Source organism: Scyliorhinus torazame, chromosome 14 (assembly GCF_047496885.1).
Source record: "Scyliorhinus torazame isolate Kashiwa2021f chromosome 14, sScyTor2.1, whole genome shotgun sequence".
NCBI lineage: Eukaryota > Metazoa > Chordata > Chondrichthyes > Carcharhiniformes > Scyliorhinidae > Scyliorhinus > Scyliorhinus torazame.
In genome coordinates this window covers 27,243,205-27,265,625 of record NC_092720.1, presented here as the reverse complement: position 1 = coordinate 27,265,625, position 22,421 = coordinate 27,243,205, and the positions used below count along the sequence as shown (strand labels likewise).

General features: G+C 48.7%; 1 protein-coding gene across 1 annotated transcript in view; it reads left to right on the top strand.

Annotated features, from left to right (window-relative positions):
• Positions 1-17,156, top strand: part of LOC140389279 (uncharacterized) — a 34,703-nt gene extending 17,547 nt beyond the window's left edge. The window contains exons 3-5 of the mRNA XM_072473462.1: positions 8,645-8,781; positions 9,256-9,436; positions 15,902-17,156. Coding sequence (XP_072329563.1) covers positions 8,645-8,781; positions 9,256-9,436; positions 15,902-15,919 — 336 coding nt within the window. The 3' untranslated portion in view covers positions 15,920-17,156. The remainder of the gene's footprint in view (positions 1-8,644; positions 8,782-9,255; positions 9,437-15,901) is intronic.
• The last annotated feature ends 5,265 nt before the right edge of the window (positions 17,157-22,421 follow it).

Here is a 22,421-nt window from a genome sequence, read left to right as displayed (position 1 = left end):
GGAGGATTCCGCAACTACCGGGCGGCCCGACGCCGGAGTGGTTCACGCCGCTCTTTGGCGTCGGTACGGGCCGCCCCGCCGATTCCGGGAGAATCCCGGCCCTGGTCCTTAGCACGTCAGTTGCAGATCCCCGGCATCTTCTAAATGAGGTGAGGGTTTCGGCCTCAACCACCAATCCAGGCAGCGACTTCCAGACCCCTGACACCCTCTCGGTGAATGAAGCTTTCCTGCTAATATCCTCTCTAATCCTTCCATCATTCACCTTCAATCGGTGTCCCCTGGTAATTGACCTCTCCACTCCGGGAACAAGTCTTCCCTGCCTACCATGTCTCGGCCCCTCACAATTAGGTAGACCTCAATCCAGTCACCCCTCAGCCACTTCTGTTGTAAAGAGAACAGCCCATGTGACGTGAATGAACAGAAATGATGAACTGAAATGAGCGCATTGAACATACCTTAAGAAGTTGGATTGACCATTCAGCTCTCAATTGCGTTCCGGCTGATCTGCATTCTAAACATGTACCTGTTTTGGTTCCAATAACCTTGCTGAACAAAAGTCTATCTACCCAGTTTAACAATTTCTTTTTTTTACTAAATTTAGAATACCCAATTATTTTTTTCCAATTAAGGGGAAATTTAGCGTGGCCATTCGGGCAGCACGGTAGCATTGTGGATAGCACAACTGCTTCACAGCTCCAGGGTCCCAGGTTCGATTCCGGCTTGGGTCACTGTCTGTGCTGAGTCTGCACATCCTCCCCGTGTCTGCGTGGGTTTCCTCCGGGTGCTCCGGTTTCCTCCCACAGTCCAAAGATGTGCGGGTTAGGTGGATTGGCCATGATAGATTGCCCTTAGTGTCCAAAATTATGGGGATAGGGGGGAGCTGTTGACCTTGGGTAGGGTGCTCTTTCCAAGAGCCGGTGCAGACTCGATGGGCCGAATGGCCTCCTTCTGCACTGTAAATTCTATGAAAATCTATGATTCCACCTAACCTGCACATCTTTGGGTTTTGGGGGTGAGACCCACGCAGACACGAGGAGAATGTGCAAACTCCACATGGACAGTGACCCGGGGCCGATTTCGAACCCGGCTATTCAGCGCCGTGAGGCAGCAGCGATAACCACTGCCCCACCATGCCGTCCTGGCTTCACCCTTGAATGACCTGTCTTGAATTTTAACCTCATAAAACTTTTACCTTTGCTGTAACCAAGTGATGGTAAAGGCTGAGACAAACAGAAATAGAGCATTGGAAATGCTGCACTAACGAAAGGTGGGATAAGACCAAAACAAATCGGAAAATTGTATTAAAAGTGCTGAAATAGTCTGAAAGTGTCACCTCCAAATTCTCATGACAAGCCACTTGCCGAGTGGTTTCATTCAACTTCATTCTGTGACTCCGTGCCCCCTGCACTCATTTTATTCATGGCAATGCCTCTACCAATCAGAGTCCATTTGCCAATCAATCAACACTCTATTCTCATGCAATACAAAGTTGAGGGCAGGTTTCTCTGCCCCGCCGCGCCAGATTTCTGGTTCAGCGCGCCCATCGGGATTCTGCGTTTCACCAGCTGCTCCATGGGGTTTCCCGTTGTGTGACAGCCCAACGCCATTGGAATCCCCTGGGCTGCAGACAAAACGGAGCATCCTGACGGCGGTGAATTCAGACCGTTGTTTCCCCGGACACTGGTATTCTTGGGATCGTCCTGATGAGTGAAACATGAAAAGCTTTGACAAAATGTCTTTATCAGCGATACTCACCGTGCTGCCATGTGGCCATTTATTTATTTTTTTATTAATTCATGGAAAGGCCAGCATTGATTGTCCACCCCTAATAGCCCTTGAGAAGTTGGTGTTGAGTCACCGAGTATCATGTTCGACCATTTCAGAGGACAGTTAAGGGCCAACCTCCTTGCTGTGGGTCTGGAGTCAGGTAAGGATGGCAGATTTCCTTCCCTGCAGGGTGAACCAGATGGGCTTTGTAACAGTCCAGTGGTTTCATGGTCATTATGGGCGGAATCTTCTATTTTGAAATCAAGTTTTGATGGCGGGCGTGGAGTCAGAATGATTTCTGCGGGGGGGTTGGTGGGGAGGGCAGGAGGGTACACCAGCTGACCATGTGTGATTTTGTGCAATTCAGCTTATTGCCTACACCTCCGTGCCAAGCACGGCGAATCTCATGATGGTGGCGGGCAGACATTCGCCGTCCCTGCCATTACCTCATGGGGTCCAAGGTGCAGGCGTCATCTTTAAAGGGCAGCCGGACGGCTCTTCTCACTACAGGTCAGGAGCTCCCGATTCTTCCACAGTCTGGATGTTGCAGGAAAGAAAGCAGCATGCGGGCCCCCGGTCCAGCGAAGGCTCCCTGGAGACGCTCTTCCTGGGAATCCAGGTGGTGATTTCCCAGGAATAGCAGCGCGGGGGGTGGGAGTGGGGGGGGGCCTTCCTGTCTGTCCATGGTGGCTAGGATGGAGGTCTGTACCCGTGGGGCCCCGCATAGAAACGTCCAGCAGCACCTCAAGAGGATGAATGATCTGCTGCACTCCACCAGGATAAGTGCACCGTCCGCTCACGGCAAACCAACACACAGTACGGCATCAAGCAGTCGAGGTGTGTGAGTGTGCAGGGATGTCACACAGGAGTTTAGACTGCAGCACTCACCAGCAGGCAGGACATCTGCACTGAATGTGTGACAGCCACTTCACACTCTCAATCTTATATCATTTTCAGAACATCCTGTTTGTTCATTACTTCCTGGGGAAGGGTCAGGAGCTGCCATAGGTATGCACCCACCTGAGCTGATCCTACAAACATTGGGACGACAATCAATCTTTCTATCTTTCCACAGGACAAAATGCCCACAACAAGCGCGAGCATTCCCAGACCTAAGACGGAATTCTGGACATTGGAGTCCTCACCCCCATTGAGGAGCTGGCCACAGAGATAGCCCAGAAGGAGCGAGACCTTGCCTGTGCTGAGGGTGAATAAGACTCTGCCAGGAGGCCAGTGAGAATGCTTCCAGTCTGCAGTTGTCAGATGCATCCACGGAGTGAGACATTTATCTAATTGAGTAGCCTACTAATTCCCACAGTAAATCTTTCTTTTCTCTATTCCAGGTGCCAGCAAGGAATGGGGAGGTCATCAAACCCAACCCCAAACCCCCACCTCTGAGGAGGTTACCTCAGAAGCCTTCACCATTCCCATCAGCACGGGTATGTGCACCTCGGCGGGTCCAGGTCCTAGAATGGGCTCAGGGTCACAAACTGGTCAGCACATCACTGGCACAGATCCACAGTTGATGGAAGCAACGACAGCGAGGAATGTTGGAGACCAGGCCCCTGCTCAGCCCCATACAAATGGCATACCTCTGAATTTGGCCCTGAGCGACCTGTTGGAGATTCAGTGACAGGCTAGGGAACATCAGGCTGAGGTGCCAGACAGGACTGCAGTCTGGAAGAGTCTATCCATGTTCTGTCTGCTGTTGCGACTCTGGCACATGTCTTGGCTGCCTCCATGGAATGAATGGCGGCCGCCTTGGAGACTCAGATCAAGCAGAATGCATAGTGACTGTCTGCCGGCCATACACTCAGACCTGCGCTCCATTGCTCTAGCTACAGCTGCATCTCAGCAGTGGCTAGGCGAAAGGTGGACAGGGCACTTTGACCTCTCTCCAGTTGCCACTTATTCTCGAGGTGTCAGGAAGATGGGGTACCAGTCAGTCACCCCATGCCTTCAAGCCGGGCACTCCAAGGGTGCCCTGCCACCCCACCTACCCTGTGCCAAGACCCCATCACCTCCAGCAGGTCAGGCCGAGGAAGGTCCACCTGCACCTGAGCTGGATCCAAATATCGAAACCTCACCATTCGGAGGCCTATCATCTGTTGAATCATGGACCTGGCGAAGGCATGTGCATCATTGGAGCTCTTCTCAGAAGCACCCTGCAGTTGATTAACTAGCATCAACAGCCATGTTTTCTGCGGGTATCATTTGTTCGCAAGGAGCATCCCTGCAATCACTGAGATCCTTCGAAAGCCTGTGGCACCAGGAAATGGGTCAGAATGTAGGCATTGTGTGGGTTCGCTGGGAACCGAGCGAAATCAAATAGGGCTTTGTCATCTGTGATCACAAATCAGCTGCACATTCAAAGAGTGGCATCCTTTTCTATTGATCGATGTTACTGACTGCTGCCTTGCAGCTCTCAGGGCCACACGTATACAGTCAATAGCACCTTGCACTTGGAGGGAACCTGAGATTGCTACAAATCCAAACATTCTTTCAGCCTGCCTTTCAGGATCCAGACGGAATTGAACAAATTGGTGTGCTCTCCTAAACAGGGCATCTGTCGCCTTCCGTATGCACTTGTGTGTCACTATCTGGGAGATGGTGCACAGTTCACTGGGGAGCCCCAGATAGAGCCTATGTCACCGGCACAGGATTCCCTCCAAGTCTTTACGGCCATAGGCGAGGTTGGCAGAAGTGAGCAACCACATTCCAGGACATTCAAATGCTCCCCTGGCATCGTCTTTCACTCATCTGTAGATAACTCCACCGCCGGCAATAGACTCAAGGTCGGGCCATTGCTAGCTGTTGACATAGTCACTGTTCGCCAGCATCCTGAACTTCGAAAGGCCTTGCTGCTTCTTGCTACACAGGCCCATGCTCCTCCTGGCCTTGTGCCAACCTGTAACTAGCCCTCCTTCTCCTCCTGTGGGTGAGAGCCGGCACAAAGGCAGGGTTGTCTAGAGCCTGCACCATCTACACCTCAGTGGATCTGTGAACAAATTAAATAATAAATCTAGTGAGCATATCTTTTACATGTTTGCCTCCATCTCAGAACCTCCAAGCCAGAGCTACACCCTGTGCCTGGCCTTTGTCTAGACATGGCTCCCCCACCCTTTCCAGATGAAAGACATCTCCAAGGACCAGAAACGGGTGTTTCTCTCATCGAAGACTGCACATGGCGACATTGCTCCTTGACCAGGGTGATGAGAGCCATGTGTGGGCAGACTCCCTTTGACACTATTCCTTGCGCCTCCATAACCTTCAAGAGTCTATAAAGAGGCCATTCACTTGGCACCATAGAAAGACTAACCACAAGGGAGGGCCCTGGTAAGCCGTGTTCATTCATCCAGGAGGATGGAGGTGTCACTTTATTCGGCCAATTATGCTGACCGTCCCTCCACCCATCTGAAAAGACACTTCTCCCACTTCAAGGTATCGCAATTTTAAATCAACTTTCATGCCTTGTTGTTACTGGACAAATGGTGTGTGTTAGTTCTAAGACTTGCTTCACCACCTTCTACCATCTCCCTGTCACCCACTTAGCTCCCCCCATTATCCTGGACCCACCCAGTATTCCTCTCCCCTCTGTCACCTTTGAACTTCCCCCATTACCCTGACCCCTATCACGATCCACTTCCACATGTCTTCTCTCCCCTCATTGCCGACGCGTGTACTGTTCCCAAGGCCATCCTGACCCCTCCATTATCCTAGTCACCTGTGTAGCCCGCTTCTGTGAGCACCCCCCCCCTCCACCAAATATTCAGCTATCTGACTATCACCCTGGACCTGCCATCTGACCACATCCAACTAGCCCCTCTGCCTGTGAATATTCCCTCCTTTGTCCAGCATCCTCAGTTCAACCCCTAGGACCCAACATTGTTGAAAGCACTGACCCCACAATCCAGGATCATCTCTCGCCTACCAAACTTGCCCACAATCTCCTCACCTCATCCAGCCACAGGACCCCCAGGCCCAACAATTGAAGAGGGGGGGGTTGGTTCACTGAAGCCTCGACAAGGTTGGGGGAGTGAGGGGGAGGCGATAAAGCAGGGGGGGGCCTGGAAGGGGGAGTGCTGAAAGGCAGGGGGGGGGAGATTGGAGCTGCCGATCAAAATGGGCCTTCCCTCTATCCCATGATGGGATTGAACACCTGTCTTTGGCGGGAAAAACAAAAGATTTTCATTTATATAGCAACTTTCACAGCCACACAATATCTCAATGAGTCACTTTTGAAGCAAAATCGCTGTTGTAATGTTTTTTTTTAAAGGGCAATTTAACATGGCAAATGGATATCTTTTTGGGTTGTGGGGGCGAGTCCACACAGACATGTGGGGAATGTGCAAACTACACATGGGCATTGACCCGGGGTTGGAATAGAACCTGGGTCCTCAGCTAACCACTGCACCACCAAGATGCCCCCACTGTTGTAATGTAACGCAGAAGCCAATGTGTTCACAGCAAGGTCCCACAATCATCAATGTAATAATAAGACAACAAGCATTTAATGTACCAGCCTCCCCGAACAGGTGCCGGAATGTGGTGACTAGGGGCTTTTCACAGTAACTTCATTTGAAGCCTACTTGTGACAATAAGCAATTTTCATTTTTAATTTCATTTTTTGTGATGTTGATTGAGCTATAAATATTGATCAGAGAACATAATAACATGAGAACTAGGAGCAGGAGTAGGCCATCTGGCCCTTCGAGCCTGCTCCGCCATTCAATGAGATCATGGCTGATCTTTTGTGGACTCAGCTCCACTTTGCCGCCCGAACGCCATAACCCTTAATCCCTTTATTCTTCAAAAAACTATCTATCATTATCTTGAAAATATTTAATGAAGGAGCCTCAACTGCTTCACTGGGCAGGGAATTCCATAGATTCACAGCCATTTGGGTGAAGATGTTCCTCCTAAGCTCAGTGCTAAATCTACTTCCCCTTATTTTGAGGCTATGCCCCCTAGTTCTGCTTTCACCCGCCAGTGAAAACAATCTCCCCGCATCTATCCTATCTATTCCCTTCATACTTTTATATGTTTCTATAAGATCCCCCCCCCCCCCCCCCCCCCACACACACCCCCTCGGCATCCTTCTAAATTCCAACGAGTACAGTCCCAGTCTACTCAACCTCTCCTCGTAATCCAGCCCCCTCAACTCTGGGATTAACCTAGTGAATCTACTCTGCACACCCTCCAGCGCCAGTACGTCCTTTCTCAGGTAAGGAGACCAAAACTGAACACAATACTAACACCTTATACAGTTGCAGCATAACGTCCCGAGTCTTAAACTCCATCCCTCTAGCAATGAAGGATAAAACTCCATTCACCTTCTTAATCACCTGTTGCACCTGTAAACCAACTTTTTGCGACTCATGCACTAGCACACCCAGGTCTCTCTGCACAGCAGCATGTTTTAATATTTTATCATTTAGATAATAATTCCTTTTGCTGTTATTCCTATCAAAATGGATAACCTCACATTTGTCAACATTGTATTCCATCTGCCAGACCCTAGCCCATTCACTTAAACTATCCAAATCCCTCTGCAGACTTCCAGTATCCTCTGCACTTTTTGCTTTACCACTCATCTTAGTGTCGTCTGCAAACTTGGACACATTGCCCTTGGTTCCCAACTCCAAATCATCTATGTAAATTGTGAACAATTGTGGGCCCAACACTGATCCCTGAGGGACACCACTAGCTACTGATTGCTAACCAGAGAAACACCCATTAAACCCCACCCTTTGCTTTCTATTAACTAACCAATCCTCTATCCATGCTACTACTTTTCCCTTATATCCCCTGCTCACCTATAAGTCATGGGCCTGATTCAGCAACCCTATTGCGCCTGGCGTGGATGAATCGTGTGAGAGCCCCAAATCGGGTTCCGTGCTGGGTGCCAAGTCAATCGCGAGCCACCCGACTCACTCCGCCTGGAGCGCCCACAACTGCGCCTGTGAGACCTCAAACATGGACCAGGCGTCATGGCAACTCGAGGGGTCTCACAGGGCATTAGAAATCCCCGGGTGGTCAGGGAGAGGGCACGATGGTAGCCTGACACTCCTGCTGCACCTGGGCATCTTGGCACCTTGGCACTACCAGTCTCGCACCCTTGTAGTGCCACCTAGGCAGTGCCAGTGCCCGGGTGTTAGTTGGACACTGCCAGGGGTTGGGCTGGGGGAGGGGGGTTTGCCAATTAGAGGGGAGATGAGGGGCGGTTTCACTGGGGCATTGGCAAGGTTGGGGAAGTGAGGGGGTGCGATAAAGCAGGGGGGGGGGCCTGAAAAGAGGGGGTGGCTGAAAGGCAGTGGGGGGGGGGGGAAAGATCAGGGCTACTGATCCTGCTGTTCCTGCTGGCGAGATCAACTCACCAGCAGGAAATAAGGGCGGTGTCGGGTCTTCCCGTGGCCAAAATGCTGTTGAATATTTGTCAGTGCTGCAGTCGTGACAAACACCCCCACTAAATGTGCCAAAAGCGGACTTTAACCTTTGTCCGCTGAATCGCGTCCCACGTCTTAGAAGATTTTATGTCCACTTGGAAGAGAAGAGAGGATCCTGGTTTAACGTCTCCTCCAAAAGTTAGTGCTTCGGAACGTGCAGCTTTCCCTCAGCACCACAGAAGAGGGTTTGCCCTGATTTTTGTGGCCTGGATTGGACTTAACCCCATAACCTTCAAGCTCATTGATGCGAGCGCTACCAACTAATTTCGGTCTCTGACTTACGAGTCCAGTGACATATCCACACCTTCCTTAGTTTGCTTCTCTACCCATCAAAATTTCCTTTTAAGCGCTTTTCCAGTGAACACGTTAACTACATTTGTTTCTTTCCACCCTGAAAGATTAATTTTGTTTTCTTTCCTGTCTCGTTCTAGCTCTGCACGTTAATTTTCACTGTGCTTGGAGTGATTGGATCTGCATATGGTTTCATTGTGTCATCTGTAGCGTTAGACGTTGGTCCATTATGCCGTGTGACACAGTTGGGAGAGTGGAGACATCCATTTTACAAGGGGTAAGAGCCCTGCTTCAGGTTAGCTTTGTGGTGAATGAGTAAATTGATTTTCAATAGCCATCATAACGTAACAATACAAGTTTCCATTATCAAAGTTGTGGTAAACCACTGTTAGTGTATTATATGTATTGTGGTAAACTGTTACTGTACTACATGTATTGTGATAAACCACTGCCTGATAGCTCCGCTTCCCCTTGGGCTCGGTATAAAGTTGGCTGACCTCCGGTGCTGCCTCAGTTCAGGATCAGAAGGCCAGGAGGCTTTCTGTTTAGCTTATTAAAGCCTCAGTTTTGTTCACTACTCGTCTCGTGATTAATTGATGGCACATCATGAGTTTTAAATGGTAAATCTTCAGGATTGGGTATTATTGCTGAATTTCCTTTTTCAAAAATGTTCTTTTGACCAGCATATTTTAACCGTCGTGGCTTCTTTATGTATAGATTTGCTACCTTATTTACTATGTTTCTTTGACAGGAATTACCTGAGTGATCCCAATTTATGGATCAAGTGTCTGGAACCTGAAAACGTGATCCCCTGGCATGTCAGGTTATTCTCCATCTTGCTGGTGACCAGTGCCGTTCAGTTCATTATTTGTGTCGCCCTACTGGTCAACATCCTGTTTGGAATGTTCTGCAGAGATTGTAATTGTTTCAAGGTATCCAGCGCAAGTTCTGACTCTCTTTAAAAGTGTACCTGAACATGCCTTAATGGTGTTAAGACTCGCGTATTGACCATGGGCATAGAGTAACGATTCAGGCTTGAACCTGTGGCAGATCAGACATAATATCATTTACGGTAAATCACTGAGCAATGGAGCAAAGCAGATTAGTTTCTATTTGTACTTGTGGACATAAGAATTGCTCAATGTTCTGCACCTTCACGCTTTGGCCGTGGCTACTCTGCTTAGCAGGCGGGTGAGAGACTTGTCCCAGGGTTAATGCCCCTTGAGCTTAGCTGTGTTTTTAAACACATACATCTATATTCTTGGGATGTCTGGCACTGTTAAATTTATTGTCCATTCCCATCTGCTCTGAGAAAGTATGATGGTCCTTTTTTTTGCTTGAACTGTTGCAGTTCTGTCATGATAGCCCTCCACTGAGGACATTCCAGGATTTCGGCCCAGCCTTTCTTTGCTTGTTCTTTATTAGCAACATTTAAGAGGCATCTAAATGCGAACATGAATAGGAAGGGAATGGAGGGATACGGACCGAGTCAGGGCAGAAGGTTTTGTCTTTAGTTTTTAGGGCATCATGATCAGCACAGGCTTGGAGGGCCGAACGGCCTGTTCTTGTGCTGTACTTTTCTTTGTTCTTTGTTCTTTATTCACTCACGATGAAGAAACAGTGATCTATGTCGGAGTCAGGATCTTGTGTGATTTGCAGCTCATTCCTATTCTGTTTCATTTCTGGCCTCTTGCACATCTTGTCGTGTTTTCTTTGCTCCGCCATTGTTAGCCATGCCTTCATTTTCCCAGACCCTAAGCTCTGGAAGGGCTCCTGAAGCCTCTTTACTTCACTGTCCCCTTTTAAGATACTTCTTAAAACCAATCTCTTTGGCCCATTCTGTTTGGTCACTTAGTTTGGTATCTCCCTATTGAGCTCAGTGTTGGATTTGCCTTCATTACGCTAACGTTTGCCCATAAATCCTCTGTGGGATCTTGTCATGATTGCAATCCATTTTGGCCTCGACATTAGACCTGGGAGATGTGTAAACAGGGCAAGCAACTGTGCATTTCATCAACTGATCAGATTGAAGAATGCTCAATGAGACTTGCAGATTAGGAAAATAAGAAGTGTTAGTAAATTCAACACCAAATCATGTACAGAAAGAGACAGAGAAAGGTACGAGTAAGAGAGAGTGAGAAAAAAGATATAGAAAGATAAAGTAAAAAATCTCAGACAATGACTAAAATCCTTTTTTTAAATGTTTTTATGAAGGCATTTATATATATATATATACACATCATACACACCCAAACCAAAAAGAAGACAAACAGGAAATCACAGAACAAATAAATAACTAACACCCCAGTCCATTTATTCTTTGCAAATCTCTGACATCTTGCCCTCACCAACCCCTGTTTTCAACACCACCTTGTCCTATAACTCTGGGGGCGGCAGGTCAGGAAAGGATGGCATCTATTTCCTCACATAATTTCCCGCTGGGCAACTCATATTCCTCTACCAGTCCCTCCAAGCTCGGGAAGGTGCCCCCCACGATAGGTCTCCCTGCCGCTCAATCCCCACTCGACGGAACCCCCGGAATTCCACGTCCAGCCCGCCCCAGAACAAGCCTGTGATTCCCGCAAATCGGAGCCCAAACCGAGGCACCTTCCAGCCTCAGGTGCTGCCGTCACTGTCCCCACACCCTCAGGGCCGCCACCACTACCGGACTTGTGGAGTGCCTGGCCGGCGAGAATGGCAGAGGCACCGTCAACAATGCCCCTAAACTAGAGTCCTTACAAGAGGCTACCTCCATCCGCTCCCACACCCACCCCTCCCCCACTATCCACTTCCTGACCTTGGCTATATTTGCTGCTCAGTAGTAGTTCATCAAATTTGGCAGGGCCAATCCGCCCATCCTTCCCCACCTCACGTCCCCGCTCCAGCAGCATCACCTTCACCAGTGGGAATTTCCCCTCCCACACACACAAACCCAAGATTAATACATTCATCTTCCTAAAGAAGGCGTTTGGAATAAAAGTTCTGGAAGGTTCTGGGACACGAATAGAAACCTCGGGAGTAGCGCCATCCTCACAGACTGCGCCCGCCTGCCAGCAACAATGGGACCTACCTCTTAAAATGACCCTTCATTGGCTCCACCAATCGAGCCAGATTCAATTTATGTAGCTACTCCAAGGTACCTGAAACTCGACCCGTTACCTTAACGGCAGCTCCCCCAAACTCCTCTTCTGCCGGCTCGCCTGGACCAGAAAGACCTCAGTCATGTTTGACTAATATCCAAAAAGGGCAGCAAGATGGCGCAGTGGTTAGCACTGCTACCTCACGGCGCCGAGGTCCCAGGTTCGATCCCGGCCCTGAGTTACTGTCCGTGTGGAGTTTGCGTGGGTTTCGCCCCCACAACCCAAAGATGTGCGGAATAGGTGGATTGGCCACACTAAATTGCCGCTTAATTGAAAAAATGAATTGGGTACTCTAAATGTTTTTTAAAAACTTGGCTGGAATTCTCCAACCCCACGCCAGGTGGGAGAATCCCGGGGGGGGTGGGGGGGGGGGGGGGTGGGGGTGGGGGGTGGGGGGCGTGAGAACCGCGTCCCGACGCCGCCTTCCCGATTCTCCCCCACCGATTCTCAGGCGACCGTGGGATTCCTTCTTCAAAATTAAAGATATTTGAGCCTGCGATAATGTGTGTGTGGGGATGGGGGGGGCGGGGGGTAGTTTCCCCTTCTCCCTCACCTCATTAAATGTCCTTACGAGCAGGGGCCCCTAAAAACGTTTTATAACATTTTACCGGGAACCCACCTGGGCCCGGAGCCTTCCCTGCCTGCATCACCCCCATACCCTCCAGGACCTGCACCAGTCCATTCGGTGCTCCCAACCCTTCTACCAAGTCCTCTTCCACATTGGGGAACTCCAACCCATCCAGGAATCGTTGCATTCCTTCCCCCCCCTGGTCGGGGGCTCCGATTCATAAAGCTTCCTGTAAAACCCCTCGAGTACCCCGTTCACCCCCACTGGGTCCAGTACCACTCCGCCCCTACAGTCCTTCACCCTTCCAATCTCCCTCGCTGCCTCCTGCTTCCTGAGTTGGTGGGCCTGCATCTTACTAGCCTTCTCCTCGTACTCATACACTGCCCCTCTGGCTCTCCGCAACTGCCTTCCCCGTGGACACCAGCCCAAACTCCATCTGAAGCTTCTGCCTTTCTTCAGCAATCCTGCATTCCGGGCCCTTCGAATACCTCCTGTCCACCCACAGAATCCCATCCACCAACCTTGCCACCTCTGCTTGTTCCTCCTGCCCCCTATGCACCCAGATCAATATAAGCAGCGGTATGAGTCCAGGTACCGGAGCTTCCCCAGCACACGCTTCATAAACTCCACATCGTCCCAATTTGGGGCATAAATGTTTACACACTCACTGGCATCCCCTCCAGCTTCCCACTCACCATCATGACCTTCCCCCCCCCGAACCTGCGACTATATTCCCCACTTCAAACACCGTCCATTTATTCACCAGCACCGCCACACCACACTTCTTCATGTCTAATCCTGAATGGAAGTCTTGCCCTACCCACCCTTTCCTCAGCCTTGTCTGATCCCCGATCTTCAAGTGTGTTTCTTGAAAAAAGGCCACCTTCAAGCTCCTCAGGTGCATGAAAACACGCAACCTTTTAACTGGCCCATTCAGCCCCCCTCACATTCCATGTGACCAGCTGGTCGGAGGGCACCCCACCCCCACCCCCTCTCCCTCCCTCCCCTGCCGATCAACCATACCCCTTCTTAGGGCAGCCCCCGGCCCATGCTCCACGACCCTCTAGGCCGACCCTCGGATTTCCACCGTCACCACTCCCTCCCATACTACACCACAGCAACAACAACGTTCTCAGCAACACCCCCTTCCCTTGAACAAAACAACAATCTCATCCCCCTTCTGCTTCACTAACCACCTGATCGCCCCTCCAATGCGCTCCTGTTAACTAGCCCGCCCAGCTAGTCTGGCAGCCCCCGCCCAAGGTGCATGAGCCTCCCATCCCCCACTGATTCCCGCCCCCCCCCTGCTCGCATACCTCGAGGGGTCGGTCAAAGACCCTTCTCCCATCAACCTCTCCAGCATCTTGGCTACATACGTGCCAGCGTCCGCTCCCTCATTGCCTTCAGGCATCCCCACAATTATTCAATTCCGTCTCCAGGAACGATTCTTCAGGTCCTCCGCCTTCTCCTTTAACCGCTTCTGGGTCTCCCGCATCAGACCCACTTCAGCCACCAACGAGGCGAGCTGCTCCTCGTGCTCCCACACCACCTCCTCCACTTCCATTTCTGGGCTGATAGGTGCCAAGTCACATTCATGTCACGCAAGTGCCAGGCAATGACTATTTCCACCAAGGGAGAATCCAACCATCTTCATTTGACATTCAATGGCATTGCCGTCACTGAATCCCCGACTATTAACATTCTGAGAATTACCATTGCGCAGAAAATGAACTGAACCTGCCGTGATAATGGTGGCCACAAGAGCAGATCAGCTAAACACGATAAACGATAGCCATGTGTTGGTTTAGTCCTCAGTTCAATACCTTGACGAAACAGAAGTCACGTTGTCTGGTTTCATTTCAAGTAATGCTCGGTCGTTGACTGTCAGTCACCATCAACTGGTGCCTTCTCCATGATGATGCCTCTACCAATCAGAGTCCACTTGCCGTCCAATCAGCTCTCTCTTCGAATACAATATTAAGTTGTTGTCTCCCGCGGGATTTCCTAGAAATCCCATTGACAGTAGTCGTACCAGGAGATTCCACCGCCAGTCAATGGTGAGTGTCTCCCGCCACTGAGAAACACGTCACGTGGGGAGGCCAGAGAATCTTGCCCAATGTCTTGGCGATAGGCGATACTTATCATGAAAAGATTCTTTATTTTAAATATACGAGCCCTAACCTTTCCCGCTAATGCAGGGGGGAACTAGTCTGTATGGAACTCATGTTCACAACATTACAGTCATTTCAGTGTCATGTTTATTGGAGAGGATTGCAACAGTGCAAGGGTGAAGGATATATCTGAAAGCCACTTCTCTGTTTTAACTGTGTGTGTGCAGAAATGGGAAATGTCTGTCCGTGTTACCAGTGAGCACTGAAGGCCTCACCTTTGTTACTGCTGCAAAACCTTGGGACAATGTGGTATATTCTAACTCAACACCATTTTACTACACTATCCCCCTATCCCTTTGATGTTTTTACTATCTAGAAATCTCTTGCTCTCTCCTGAACATTCTCAATGACTGAGTCTACACAACCTCTGGAGTAGAGAAATCCAAAGATTCCGCACTCTGTGTGAAGAAATTCCTCATTTGAGTCCTAAATGGTTCAGCTATTATTCTAAGACTGTATCCCTGGTCCTATTACCTACCCCCCACAAACACACACACACACACACTCATACACAATTGCCTCCCATTCTTCTAAACTCTGTACATACGGTAGCACAGTGGATAGCACTGTTGCTTCACAGCGCCAGGGTCTCAGGTTCGATTCTTGGCTTGGGTCACTGCCGGTGCGGAGTCTACACATTCTCCCCGTGTCTGCATGGGTTTGCTCCGGGTGCTCTGGTTTCCTCCCAAAAGCCCCGAAAGCTGTGATGTTAGGTAATTTGGACATTCTGAATTCTCCCTCTGTGTGCCCGAACAGGCGCCAGAATGTGGCGACTAGGGGATTTTCACAGTAACTTAATTGCAGTGTTGATGTAAGCCTACTTGTGACAATAAAGATTATTATTATTTGCTGTAGATGGTCATCTAACTGTGTCTGCCATTAGTTAGATGGTTCTTGCATGTTTAAATTTACAAATTGTTTATGTGACAACTTGCTGAAACTAAACCATCATGTGTTTATAGAACATGGAACATACAGTGCAGAAGGAGGCCTTTCGGCCCATCGAGTCTGCACCGAACCGCTTAAGCCCTCACTTCTACCCTATCCCGTAACCCAATAACCTCTCCTAACCATTTTGGTCACTATAGGCAATTTATCATGGCCAATCCACCTAACCTGCACAGCTTTGGACTTGTGGGAGGAAACCAGAGCACCCGGAGGAAACCCACGCAGACACGGGGAGAACGTGCAGACTCCGCACAGACAGTGACCCAAGCCGGGAATCGAACCTGGGACCCTGGCACTGTGAAGCCACAGTGCTGTCCACTTGTGCTACCGTGCTGCACTTTATCTGGAGCTTTTGTAGTTAGAAAGAAAAGTAGTTGGAGCAGTGTTAGTTCCACTGTGAAGTAGCTTTGTAAATATCTGCAGATATTAGATTTTGATCGCCACTGGTGTGCAAGTCATTCGCTAATTAGTATCTCAGCCACTGAAAGTGTGCCGTTTTATTTTTACTGTATACTGAGTAAGAATTTTTTTTTAATTTAATCTAATATTGCTACTCTTTTCTCTCCATAGGGCTATGGTCCCATGTAACTCCAGGCTGAAGTACATTCTATTTAAATGAACACACATATTTTTATCTTATTTTGAAAGGAATTAAGAATGGATTCACTGAGATTTCTATATCGTGCAGTCTTGCAATAGTGAAGAGGTTAATGCATTGAAGTATTTTGCCTTTATAATTTCTACAGATCTATGATAATAAATCATGCCATTGGCATTATCTGACAAAAAAATTAAAAAAAATCTGTGCAAAAGGAAATGTTAGTTCTCATGTGACTTTGACCGCTCCCCCCCCCTCCACCAAGTATGGGCGTGTAAAGTATGTTTAATATTCTGTGTTATGGAAGCTACTAACATTGTTTGCACCAAGTCTGAAATGAAATGTTTTTATGTGAGAGGTAAACTAAAGGGTGTTGCGGTTATTAGTAAGCCTCAGGGTCGAGAAAACACAGGATTCTTGTTTGCGAGTGGCATGAGGAGAATATTTTTAGACATTGACCTAACCATCTGCTGCATGTGATTGAAGTACAAAATCACATTACGCCAACTCCGAGAAGCCTCAGGCACAATAACTTCACTTTTAATCACATTGTCTGTTTTGCATGTATGTGGTACAGAAGGTACCACTCCCGGCAGGAAGTGAGAGGGTTTGCATTTTAAGGAAACTCCCCTCGTATCCTAGTCTAGCACAGAACCGGCTGTGTTAGGTATTCAAAGTATCGAGTGATGAGGCGTGGTGGCTCGTTCAACCTATCCAATTCCTGCCTATATTCCGAAGGCAGAGGAACCATCAAAAAATGGAGCTATTTTATCCAGTGGCGGTTCTATAATTTTAGTATAACAGTCATTTGCAACTGTGAATATGAGAAATTGAGTGGTTACATTTGACCCCGATCTGACCTTCTGACTCTGTGTTCTCATTGATCATGATCAAAAATTAAAAATGTGGTGGATGCAATCAGTTGACTGAGACCATGTATTGATAAAACCTCCAAAAATATGAATAAACAAATTAGTCTGCATCTCTCTCTAAAGGCCGTTGAATAAAATGCACTAAGAGCTGAGTATTCCGGGACTGTTTTCAGGATCGTACTGAAGCATCGACATTTGTGCTGATTTTATTTTAAAGCTAAATGATGTTCTAATATGTGGTTGGTTGAATGTGCCATTGAAACTTTGTAATTTCTATACTGCATTTTTACAGGTGTATATAACCGTTAGCAATTTCACTGGAAGAAATGACAAATAAAGTAATGGAAAACAGTGACCTTAGCATCTACTATCTGAACTGCTTTGCGTAAAGGTGTGAATTGTGTTGGGGCCTGGGAGTCTGACCCCATGATCTCACTGAAATTGCTTTCTGAAAAGAGGGGAAATGAGACTATTTCCAAGAATGAATCATTATTGACCAATTTTGACCAGATTTTCAAAAGAATTGACCGATTATAGGAGAATGGGGATGAGAAAATATCAGCCATGATTGAACGGTGGAGCAGACTCGATGGGCCGAGTGGCCTAATTCTGCTCCTCTTGCGGCCTCTTATGACCTTATGATTGGGCGGCAAGCTGGCACAGTGGTTAGCAGTGCTGCCTCGTGGAGCCAGGGACCCGGGTTCGGTTCCAACCGTGGGTGACTGTCTGTGTGGAGATTGCACGTTCTCTACGTGGGTTTCCTCCGGGTGCTCCGGTTTCCTCCCACAGTCCAAAGATGAGCAGGTTAGGTGGGTTGGCCATGCTGAATTGCCCCTTAGAGGCCAAAGGTTAGGTGGGGTTACGGGGATAGGGCGGGGGGGAGTGGGCCGAGGTAGGGAGCTGTTTCCGAGGGTCGGTGCAGACATGATGGGCCGAATGACGTAGGGTGCTGTTTCAGAGGGTCGGTGCAGACAGGATGGGCTGAATAGCCTTCTGCACTGTAGGGATTCTATGACTCTTCAATAAATTGTTGTCTGAATGACAGATAGCAAAGACTTTTTCCCAGGGTAGAGGGTCAGTTACTCGGGGACATAGGTTTAAGGTGCGAGGGGCAAGGTTTAGAGGAGATGTACGAGGTAAGGTTTTACACAGAGGGTAGTGGGTGCCTGGAACCCGCTGCCAGAGGAGGAGGTGGAAGCAGGGACAATCGTGACTTTTAAGGGGCATCTTGACAAATACATGAATAGGATGAGAATAGAGGGATACGGACCCCGGAAGTGTAGAAGATTTTAGTTTAGACGGGCAGCATGGTCGGCACGGGCTTGGAGGGCTGAAGGGCCTGTTCCTGTGCTGTACTTTTCTTTGTTCTTTGTTCTTTGTTCTTATTTGTTCGGTGAATTGCATTCTAGGAAGAAGAGAGTTCAGGGAGAGGGCAGCTCATTTATTTATAACTGATATAGGATGGCACTGCTGCCTCAAGGCGCCGAGGATGCGGATTGAATCCTGGCTCCGGGTCACTTTCCGTGTGGAGTTTTCACATTCTCCCCGTGTCTATGTGGGTCTCACCTCCACAATCCAAAGATGTGCAGGGGAGGTGGTTTGGTCATGCTAAATTGCCCCTTAATTGGGGGAAAAAACTTTCAAAAATTATTTTAAAATAACTGATATAGACAGCACGAATCGAGAAGGGAGCTTCGAATTCAGTGAAGACTAAAGTCTTCTGAGTCCCCCTTCTCAATATCGTCTGTTCCGCACTGCTTGTTGACCAATTCCAGATGACAAACAAGGTTATGCCATCACTCGGCAAGAAATTTGGCCTGCAGGGCCTACCCTCGCATTCAAGCTTGGAGCTCTGGTTTCCTTCCATCCCTCTCTTGGGCAACCTCTGAGGAACGTGAAGGAGGGGTGAAGCTCCTTAGGACTTCCTCTGTGTCATTGCTGTAACCTGTGGAGGTTCTGCGACATTCACAAATCTAAATGAGGCTTCAGACTAAATGAGGTTTCAGTCTAAATGAGGGGCTGGTTTGAGCTGCCGAGGGGGAGTGAGTTCAGGTATCTGCAGGTTAAGGACTTTGCGCTAAGGTCTGGAGGGGGTTCCCTGGCTTGCCAGGAAACACCCTGCTGGGGTGACTGCTGCTTCCGGATGTGGAAGGGGATGTGAATTGGGGATATATACAAGAGGCTGGGGAGCAGGGAGGCGAGCGGGTGGTGAAGAACAAGGAGCAATGGGAAGCGGAGTTGGGAGGGGAGATCAATTGGAGAGTATGGAATGAGGCACTGCGAACGGTAAACGGGACCTCCTCTTGTGCAAGGATGAGCCTGATACAGTTTAAGGTGGTGCACAGGGTGCATATGACTCGGGTGAGAATGAGTGGGTTCTTCCAGGGGGTAGCAGATGAGTGTGAGAGGTGTGGGCGGCGGCCTCACATGTTTTGGAGTTGCAAAAAATTGGGAAGATTCTGGGCTGGAGTGAAGCGGTCTTAGCAGGATTGTGCGGGAGGAGGTGGACCCGGAACCTATGGTGGCGATATTTGGGGTTTCAGAGAAGTTGGAGCTCATGGAGAGGAGGAAGGCCGATGTCGTGGCCTTCGCCTCTCTGATTGCACGGCACCAAATCTTGCTGGAGTGGTGGTCGGCATCGCCACCGGGGGTAGCAGCATGGTTGGGTGATCTGTACGACTTCCTGCGGTTAGAGAAGATAAAGTATGAGTTAACAGGCTCAGTATGGGCGTTTGAGAAAAGGTGGGGGATGTTTGTGACCGTGTTTGAGGAACTGTTCGTCGCAGGGCGGTGGAAGGGGGGGGGGGGGCGGTGAAAGGGGGAAAAATCTGTACAGACTGTATAGTTGGTTGTTGGCAAGTATATTTCCCTGGGTGTTTATTTGCTGTAACTTGCTTTGATACATGTTTGGAATAAAATACATTTTTTTTAATGAATTTGCATTTACACAGCATTTCTTAAGCCCTCAGGATTTCTCAAATGTTTTACTGCCAAAGGTTACTTTTAATGTATGGTCACCTTTGTTTTACAGTCAAAATGTGGCAAACAATTTGCTTGAGCAGATGAATAATTAATGAAATTGAAACAGAAAACACTGCACTAAACCCAGCAGGTCTGGCAGCATCTGTGGAGAGAAAAACAGTTAACGTTTCGAGTCCACATGACTCCTTCAGAGCTAATGGCAGCTCTGAAGATGAGTCATTCGGACTTGAAACGTTAACTCTGTTCCGCTCTCCACAGACACTGCCAGGCCTGCTGAGTTTTTCCAGCATTTTCTATTTCCATTTCAGATTTCCAGCACCTGCAGTATTTTGCTTTTACTTAGGAAGTGATCAATTAAGCAGTTTTGGTGGTGTTGGTTCAGGGGTGAATGTTGTCCAGCACGCCAGTTCCAGTTGCTCTACAGAAAGGTGCCACGGTTTCCTTTATGCCACCTTCACAGGTAAGTGAGCCCTCAATGTATCCTCTCACCTGAAAACAGCACCTCCAACAAGGCAGAACTGCCTCAGTGCGGCACTGCAGTCACAGTCTTGATTAACATTCCAGACTTCCTTGGGATTCCACAGAATTATTACGGCACATTGGAGGCCATTTTTCCATTGAGTCTGCACCGGCTCTCCGAATGAGCATCATGGCTTAATGAATGTCTTGTATTTTCCCCATACCCCTGCACATTGTTTCTATTCAAGTAATCATCAAATGTCCTCTTGAACAAAGTCCTGCACAAGAGATTATTGTGCAAAATTAAAGCACATAGGATTGGGGAAGTGTGTTGAGGTGGATAGCAAACCGGTTGGTAGAGAGGATACAAAGAGTAGGAATTAATGGGCCCTTTTCAAATTGGCAGGCATTAACTAGTGGGGTGCACAGGGATCAGTGCTGGGACCCCAGCTATTCACAATATGTATTAATGATTTGGATGAGGGAACAAAGTTTGCAGATGTTACCGAGATGGGTGGGAGGGTGAACTGTGACGAGGATGCAGGGATCCTACAGCATGATCTGGACAGGTTGGGTGAGTGGGCAAATCAATGGCAGATGCAGTATAATTTGGACAAGTGTGAGGTTATTCACTTTGGAAGCAAAAACAGGAAGGCAGATTACTACCTGAATGGTTGTAAATTGGGAGAGGGGAGTGTGCAGTGGGACCTCGGTGCCCTTGCGCACCAGTCGCTGGAGGTAAGCATGCAGGTGCAGCAGGCGGTAAAGAAGGCTAATGGTATGTTGGCCTTCATTGCGAGAAGTTTCAAATACAGAAGCAGGGATGTGTTGCTGCAATTGTGCAGGGCCTTGGTGAGGCCACACCTAGAATAATGTGAGCAGTTTTTGTCTCCTTTTCTGAGGATGGATGTTCTTGCTCTTGAGGGAGTGCAGCGAAGGTTTACCAGACTGATTCCAGTGACGGCGGGACTGTCATATGAGGAGAGATTGACTAGGTTGGGATTGTTCTTGCTGGAGTTCAGAAGAATGAGGGGAGGATCTCATAGACACTTATAAAATTCTAACAGGACTAGACAGGGTAGATGCAGGGAAGATGTTACCAATGATGGGTGTGTCCAGAACCAGGGGGTCACAGCCTGAGGATTCAGGATAAACCATTTCAGACAGAGATAAGGAGGCATTTCTTCACACAAACAGTGGTGAGCCTGTGGACTTCATTACCACAGGAAGTAGTTGATGCTAAAACTTTGAATATATTCAAGAGGCGGCTGGATATAGCACTTGGGGCGAATGGGATCAAAGGCTGTGGGGAGAAAGCAGGATCAGGCTATTGAGTTGGATGATCAGCCATGATCGTGATGAATGGCGGAGCAGGCTCGAAGGGCCAAAAGGCCTCCTCCTGCTCCTATCTTCTATGTATCTATGTAACTCCATCTGCAGGTTTGCTGATGACACAACTGTAATGAGCCAGATCTTGAACAACAATGAGTTGGAGTACAGGAGGGAGATAAGAACCTAGTGGCATGGTGTAACGACAACAATCTCTCAACTAAAGAGCTGGTCATTGACTTCAGGAAGCAAAGCTTCATACACACACCTGTCAGCATCAACGGGGCCGAGGTGGAGATGGTTAGCAGCTTCAAATTCCTATGTGTGCACATCACCAACAACCTGTCCTTGTCCACCCGCGTCAACGCTACCACCAAGAAAGCACAATGGCGCCTATACTTCCTCAGGAAACTAAGGAAATTCGGCATCCCCACATTGCCCCTTAACAATGTTTGCAAATGCATCATTGAAAGCATCCTATCGGGCTGCATCACAGCCTGATATGGCAACTGCTCAGCCTAAGACTGCAAGGAACCTCAGAGAGTCGTGAACACAGCCCAGTCCATCACACGGACCTGCCTCCCATCCATTGACTCCATCTACACCCCCTGCTGCCTGGGGAAAGTGGGCAGCATAATCAAAGACCCCTCCCACCCGGCTTATTCTCTCTTCCAACGTCTCCAATCGGGCAGGAGATACAAAAGTCTGAGAACACGCACAACAGGGTCAAAAACAACTTCTTCTCCACTGTTACCAGACTCCTGAATGACCATCTTATGGACTGAACTGATCTTGTCACACATCTTTTCTACTGAGTGCTACTATACTGTGTATAGCTTCACCTGATGCC